The sequence below is a fragment of the Brassica napus genome, chromosome A3 (assembly GCF_020379485.1).
Source record: "Brassica napus cultivar Da-Ae chromosome A3, Da-Ae, whole genome shotgun sequence".
Classification (NCBI taxonomy): Eukaryota; Viridiplantae; Streptophyta; class Magnoliopsida; order Brassicales; family Brassicaceae; genus Brassica; species Brassica napus.
In genome coordinates, this window is record NC_063436.1 from 19,870,160 (window position 1) to 19,878,218 (window position 8,059).

The 8,059-nt window shown below is 32.1% G+C and overlaps 2 protein-coding genes across 2 annotated transcripts; one reads left to right on the top strand and one right to left on the bottom strand.

The window, feature by feature from the left end:
* The first annotated feature begins 1,617 nt into the window (after positions 1–1,617).
* Positions 1,618–3,990, top strand: LOC106444409 (transcriptional regulator SUPERMAN-like). The gene has a single exon (XM_048776575.1). It carries the CDS (start codon positions 3,202–3,204, stop codon positions 3,715–3,717), a length of 516 nt encoding a protein of 171 aa, XP_048632532.1. The 5' UTR covers positions 1,618–3,201; the 3' UTR covers positions 3,718–3,990.
* A 3,274-nt stretch (positions 3,991–7,264) lies between these two features.
* LOC106444146 (uncharacterized protein At4g14450, chloroplastic-like) lies at positions 7,265–8,059 on the bottom strand. The gene has a single exon (XM_013885661.3). The coding sequence runs from the start codon at positions 7,737–7,739 to the stop codon at positions 7,428–7,430; it is 312 nt and encodes a 103-aa protein (XP_013741115.1). The 5' UTR covers positions 7,740–8,059; the 3' UTR covers positions 7,265–7,427.

Sequence of the window (8,059 nt, forward strand, 5' to 3'; positions counted from 1 at the left end):
AACTTTATTTGAATATAAATACTAGAACACATATTTTAAATCTATAGATGTAAACCTTACATTTCTAAGAGGAGAAGAGAACAACTATGGAAGAAAATACCTGCAAAATAAGATAAAATTATTAAAAATCATAGAAAAAAAATTAAAGTCATATTTTTGTAGACTTCCAATGAAGTATGCTTAAACTTTGTGGTTTAGTAAACTTCATATGAAGTCTGCAAGCTTTAGTAAACTTCTTTAGAAGTCTACACTGTCTGATAATTTTCAGATCTGAAAAAATCTATATATTTTGAAATGTGAAAATAATTTTAAATCTGAAAATACTTTACATAATAGAATTTATAAGGTAAACTAGTAGCAAATTAATGTAGAGAGCTTGATCTATAAATTTATTTGAATATAAACATGTAAATACATATTTAAAATCTATTAATCTAAAACTTACATTTTTAGAGGAGATGAAGAAATCCATGAGTGATATTACCTACCAAAAAAAGATAATATTGTGAGAAATAAACATAAAAATACACATTTAAAAGCTATAGATCTAAAACATACATTTTTTAAAGGAGAAGATGAAAACCATGAATCATAATATCTAAAATGACAAGATAATATTGTGAGAAAGACTTGAGAAAATTTTAGAGAGAAAGAAGATAATGAGAGAGATTTGGAAACAATTGAGAGAATTTTAGAGAGAAGAGAGAAAGTTTTAGAGAGAAGGGAGAGAGTTTTAAAAACTTGTGCAGCCACTTTAGAGAGAGATTGTATAAATTTTGTTTATATAGGGAGACAAAAATGTAACTAGGTTAAAATTTACGATGCTGTAGACTTCGTTTGAAGTCTACTAAAATTAAAATTTTGGAGTAGATCTTACTATAACATAGTAGACCTTTTTGGAAGTCTACTATAATAATTTAATTATTGTTATTTATTCTTTATTATTTTAGTAATTTTAATATATGATTTATTAAATTTATTTCTTTATTTTTTAATAGTTATAGTATATGATTTCATTTTTTTATTCGTAAGGAACTTAACTTAGTTTAAATATAATAATTTTTTGTAAAACAAATTGAAAAATATAGACTGAAAAAGACGTCTTCAGATAAATAGACTTTATTGTAGGTCTACGAAACCCTAAACCACAAATCTCAAACCCTAAATGTTTTGCTTGATAATCAAAAAGTCTCATTTATACAAAATATAAACTACTAAACATTAATATGCAGATTTAAGTTAATAAAACAAAAAAAAACAAAATCTAAAATCTAACCCTATGAAATCAACTACTAAAAGACATAACATGTTAGAACCTTTTGTTTCTAAACTATGAACATAATCTAACACATGATAACCAAATTAGTATATATTCTTCAAAATTGTTCGATTATATGAAATTTTAATTTATTTATTTCATATTATCCATTATATTGATGATTAGTTAAAAATATCACAATAATTATTTTTATACATTTTCAAAATTAAATTATTAGATCAAATTAGAGTGTAGACTACAAAACAAGTCTATAAAATAGACTTCGTAGGAAGTCTATATATATGTAGACTTCTTTTATTACATGTAGACTTCCAAAGGATAGAAACGTAAAATACATTTCTGTTTTTTGTTTGGTCATAAGGGTTAAATAGTACTTTCATTACTCCTTTAGGTTGGTTTTACAATTGACTGAAAGTGGGGTACACTTTTACATTTGACTTGAATATTTGGGTTAGTTTTAGCAAATGTCCCCAAAAAAAATCAGTGATAAGTCTAAGCAGTAAATATATATGCAAGAAATATCATTTTGCCAACATTTAAAATAATCCTTTTAGCGATCCTAAACGCAGCAGACCATCGGGCCTACCTTTCCAAGTTTAGAAACCATCGAAATCAGTTGGAGATTTTTTTTGGAGAATTCATATAAGAGTTTCTTCATATAATTTCATAAATGCCAACCACAAGCCAGTTTAATGGGATAGCTCGTTTAATTTTTTTAATTATTTGATCTACTTCAAACACAACCACAGTCCCTTAAATATTAATAAATGATTTTTCTGAAAAATTGATTCTTTAGTATTTTTGCTTGTGTTCTCATATGGTTCTTAACATGTTCACATTACAAATTACAACTATTCTAAACTTTAATATTCGACTATAGCTACTCCAAAGCCTTTCAATTTCGTTAAATTGCTATAGTTGGTAATTTTCACACTCGATCCAAATTTATGACTTCATTTTGGCTCTACTCAAATTAAGGTACGTTTTATATCGTTTTGTGTATGATCACATGTTTTTTAAATAGTAAGGAAGAAAAAGGGACAGAGAGATACTAGTTAACCTAGCTAGTCATTCGAAACCTTAGTAACACTAACACCCCTAGTAGCTTGATTCCTATGATAATCTCCTTTTTAAACTGATATATATGGCTTATATTTTGCTTAACGTTTTCCCCTGAAATAGGTGTAATATAAGTTAATTAAATAAATAATAAAGCTTATATTATGTTTTTGTAGTGAAAATTATGAATTCATGTGCAACAGATTTACAATAAGCATTTTATTAATTAATTTATTTTGCCAATAATGTTTATATAAGTTATACCGAACACGTTTGGCTGAACCTCCAAATGCTATAGACTGCTATTTTACATAACTGAAATTGAACAAGAATTACAATTTGGTACTTATATTTTACATAACTGAAATTAAACCAGAATTACAATTATGGTTTTAGTTCTTTTGAGTGTTGTTTGGGCCCAAACTTTGATTTGATAAACAGTTTTTGTTAACTAAATATTAAGGGTATTAAAACTTTAAAAGTCTCGTTTGGAAATGGAAAAATGGGTTTTGTCAAAAGAAATTTCTTAAATCAAACTATTTGCAAAGATACCTCTTGACTCTTGTTGGTAGCTCGAATTAGTATTTTTGGATAACACTTCCTTCCGTTTAATTTAGTCGCCACAAAAGTAAGAGAATTTCGTTTTGCATTATGTATTTGTGGCCGCTAGCATATGTAAGTTATATAAAATGAAATATCAAAATTGTTTGATTAATAAAAGGCTCTAGTTGGTGTCCGTAAAGACAAATATTCTTTAATACCTTACATTATATATATAGAAGCTTTTGTGTGTATTTTTTCGAGAGCACAGACACGTTCAGAATATTGAATACTGAGAGAGACTCATAACAGAAAGAGGAGAGATGAACAACCGGCACAAACAGATTGACTCCGGTTCTGGCTCCGGAGATAACCGCCGGATGTACGACTGTGACATCTGCATGAGAGGCTTCACGAGTCCTCAAGCCCTCGGTGGTCACAGAAACATCCACCGTAAGGAACGTGAAAGAAACCTCTCCTCGTCCTCTTCATCTTCTCACTCATTTCCATTTCTTATGCCATCCTCCCGAAACTACACAAACCCTAATTACAACAACCCACCACCATATTTTCCAACCAATGAGTCATACCATCATCAAACGTTTCAGCCACCAGTTAACCCTAGCTACAACGCACAACGCTTTGGATCAACACCATCATCTGGAGGAGGAAGCTATGCTCAAGGGGAGTTACTTGGTCTAGATTTGAGCTTACGGCTCGGATCCGTCAACGTCGGTAACGACTCTCACCGAAGCCTACCGGATGCTGGAGATTCTAAGCCTGATCAAGATGAGGATCTGGATCTTGATCTTCGACTTGGAGGTCATCATCACCACTAAGCTTCTATGGTTTCTCTGACGTTTAATCCACGTAACTAAATGCAGTTTATATTGCGCTGAAGTTGATCGCCTTTGAATGCATGCATGATGTTTATAATTTTGTTTAATGTATAATTAATGTGTTGATCTGTGGATAAAAGTGTGTTTGAGTGATGTTCTATCATTTAACGTTGTTTGAAGCTTAGTTTGTATTCAAGACTATATTATTCTCTTGGATAACTTTATATGATTTGTGGATATATAGATCAAATAGGTTTGAGCAGTGTTTTATGAAGTTTGGGTTTGTATAATTCAAATCTATTATTCTCTTGAATAATATAAAGCAAGTGTAGGTTTGTGTAACGTTCTTGTTTTGTCCGTATATGAAGTTTATGTTTGTATAGTGTAAGACTATTATTCTCTTGAACTGTTATATATAGATCAACTTGTAAAATGTTGTTATTATTTAACGATGTACAGTATATATGAAGTCTGGGTTTATATAACTCAAGACATTAATATCTTGGAAAGTAAATCTATAGATGATTACAAATTTTCTTTGATTACAAATTTCTCTAAGAGAAACTAGTGAATGTATCCGAATTGCAATGGGATAAACATTAGATGCGTTTTAATCATCAGCTGGTGATGGTAATAAATTATACCATTGGGAAAGAAATTCAAATATAGAAACTACATTCTTGCAGGCCCATGTGAGCTGATATCAAGTATAGCCTTGATGTTTAAACGAAAGTATGATTGTTAACATGCATGTGATAGCCAGTCTATATATACGCATTATATTGCTAAGAAGTAAATAAGGGATGGAGAAAGTCAAATATTGGTTTAAGAGCAGGTTTCACACTGCCCAGGTATAGATATCAAGGATCCTCTCATTAACTACCTTAATATTATCCTACGATAGTTATGAAACTTAGTGTGCGTAACTACATTAACCTAGAGTGTTTCTCTCATGAATACCTTTGTGTAAAATTAACTATTATAACTTACCAAAGCTTTACTTTCAGCAGAACTCAAAAGAGAAGAATCTCCAATTTATCATATTCTCTCTAAGATTCCTATCTTGAATAACCTTTTACAACTTCTTTCATCTCTCTATCCGTTAACGCTTTTTAAAATAATTTTTACCTTTGTTTGCCAAACCCTTTGAAATTTTCGATTTTGAAAACATTCGGTAATCATAGATTTTTTTTTCGAAACAATAGATTATCACGCTGCAGGCTAAAATATCACATCTCTTGATCTAGCACTCCACCATAACGAGATAATCTGGATTTATTAAACTGAAACAATATTATCAAGCTGCATACAAAAATATCTACTGATAAATCCAATATATATATATATATATATATATATATCCTGAAGAATCCCTCATGCCAGAGTACTGAACAACGGTTCACCGAGTAGTTCAGAATAAACTTTTGAGATGATTTACGAATCTTTAGGTTAAATTATATTTATAGTTTCTGCACCGTCGTCATGTAGAGCTTTTTGCATGAACGTGTAATATAGTCTTTACAGACTGGCCCAGCTTTGATCTCTACTCCGATAATTTTCTCTGGTTTTAGATTTCTACTATTTCCAGACTCGGCCCTAAAATTTTATCGCCTGGAAACTGAAAACAAAAAGTTTAGGCTTAGTGAACCAGGCTTTTTAAAGTAGTAAACCGCTTAGCTAGTGGATTTCCTTAAAATTGAGCCTAAAATCACTTACTTTCAAATAAAGAAGAAAAGTTTCATTTGCTCATACTGTTTGGCATCAACATTTCATGGCCCATTGTCTTGACTATTACTGAAAAGTTTGCATCATGTTTCTGCTATAGCGCCTTTGCAGTGGGCACTTCGAACACTGAATTTGTACACATAAGCGCCCAGATCTGGAAACTTATTTCGGATTTTTTGCTTCAGTGATAAGTTTCTTGGGCTTCCAACTTAAAACCAATTGGCAATTAGTGGATTGACCCAAGTCCCTTATATATTAGTCAAGTCCCTTTCATATATATCTGATGTGGGATCTTCTCTCCAATACCCTCCCTCGAGATAATGATGCGTATAACCATTAATCTCGCAGAATCCATCATACCCCCTCCGAAATCATGCTTTATTTTTTCTAGCGATCTTGGCGGAACTGAGCCTTCTATGGACCATCAGCTAATGGGATGATCGGGCCACTGTCCGGGCCGGATTAATGGGTCAGGGTATTGGGCCGGCTCTGATACCATGATAAGTTTCTTGGGCTTCCAACTTAAAACCAATTGGCAATTAGTGGATTGACCCAAGTCCCTTATATATTACTCAAGTCCCTTTCATATATATCTGATGTGGGATATTCTTTCCAATATTCAGCAACCTCAAGTTATGGGTCTGATCATCTCCTTCTCTGATTCAGTTGGGTCGAGTGGGCCAAGTAACTTACGTCAAAAGAGAAAAGGAAAGTCGCGATTTATTTAGCAATTCAGTTCTGTTGAAGTAAGGGAAACATATCTTGGAAACTAAAGAGATAGTTGGATAGTACAATCCTGTGACACCAGCTAAACAATTTGATTCCAAATCATCAGGAAGCATAGTATCAATCACTATCATTCTTCTTTTAACTGGTGACTGGTCTCCTTTTGACATTAATAAAGTCCTAGAACGTTTTGGAAATAGTGTCGGGCTTTGAACTTGTTAACCTTGAGGTGAATTAGAACCTTTAAAAGATACAAAAAGAAAAACTCTTTCACAAAACTTTTTTTAAAATAAATGTTGAATTAATTCAAAAAGAAAACTGATTTACAAGATATGCGACTCTGTTTCACAACGTTTACTATCAGGAAACGGTTTCACTAAGGATTGTTGTGTGTGCTGCTTCATGTTCAATCTCACATAAGAGAAAATTAGGAACAAAGTCCTGATTAAGAACAAACTGACAACTAAGAAGACACAAACTTCTCCCGATTGTTCTCTCTAAATTTTTCGTCCCTCTACTCTCTTCCCTATACCTCGTTACCTCTTTCTGTCTCTATTGCGTTCTTGTTGGTCAAAATGATTCTTGGTATTGACCGTGTGGCTCTCTGCTCCTCCTTTTTGTTGCTTTCGAACAGCTTTTGAAAAAAATATGAAAATAGCTTTTACCAAATAAAGCATAACCCCTAATCTTGAATAAACAGAAACATTCTTCAATATGTTAAGTTCATAATTAATTCACTTTCTTTAACAAAAAAAAAATAATTAATTCACTTTGTCTCTATTACCAATGTATAATACTGATCTTGTAAACAGCTTTTCATCTTAACATAAACATTCTTATTTCCTCCATTTCTAAATAATGCATGTTCTATCATTTTTTACTTATTTCTAAAAATGAATGTTTTAGATTTTCTATATATTTTTAATAATGAATTATAACTTCAAGAAATATTAATTAACAATTTTAGATTTATTGAATTATTATCAGTTTAAATTTATGGAAAATTGTTATAATTTTAAAAATTAATGTAATGATAATTAATTTTTTTTTTAATATTTGTGAAAAATATAAAACATACATTATCTAGAAACAGATGAATATTTAATAATCTTTTCATTTGTCATCTATACGGAAATCGCGTTGTTCCAACCACACAATAATAAAAACAAAAAGCGTAAATCTGGACCGTTTGATCTAGGCAGAACCAAAAAAGAAAGGAAACTGTACTTTCTGAACCGTTGGATCTAAAAACAATGATTCTAAACCGGTACAAACGGTGGAACAAACGTCGATGATGGCTCATAACAAAACGGCGCCGCCGGATGCTGCCACGTCTTGAAAACCGGTGCAACCGTCGCAGTAATAGCTTTCGTCTGGTTCTCAACCGGCGGTTGGTTGACCGGTGATTCTGGCAAAAGAGCTAGCGGCGAGAGGAGAGGGATGGCAGTTGTCCAGTTATTCGCCGGAGCCGGAACGATGTTTAACGACGGAGGTCGCTTTAGTAGACGAGTGGGATGCCGCTGAGTTCCGGAATCTGAGCTGCAGCCTGGTCTCTCCATCGTCGTTGACATAAAACGTGAATCCCTCAGGTCTTCAAGAAGAACCGAAGCTAAAATGACTAAGCGATTTGGAACCGAAGCTAAAATGAGATTTGTTGCTGTCCCAAAAAATCTGATAGAGAAGATGTGAGCCTAAAGATTCGCGTGTGTGTTTATATATAATGTATAGTTCAAACAAACAAAAGCGTGTACATGTGTTATGCATATAGTTGGGGTCAAAGATAATGAAAGAGAGGAATTAGCTGTTTTGTTACTTTAATATATGTGGATTTGCTGGATCGAACAATACACTAGTATTCATTTGTTTTTGTTATTTTACTATAACCTATTTG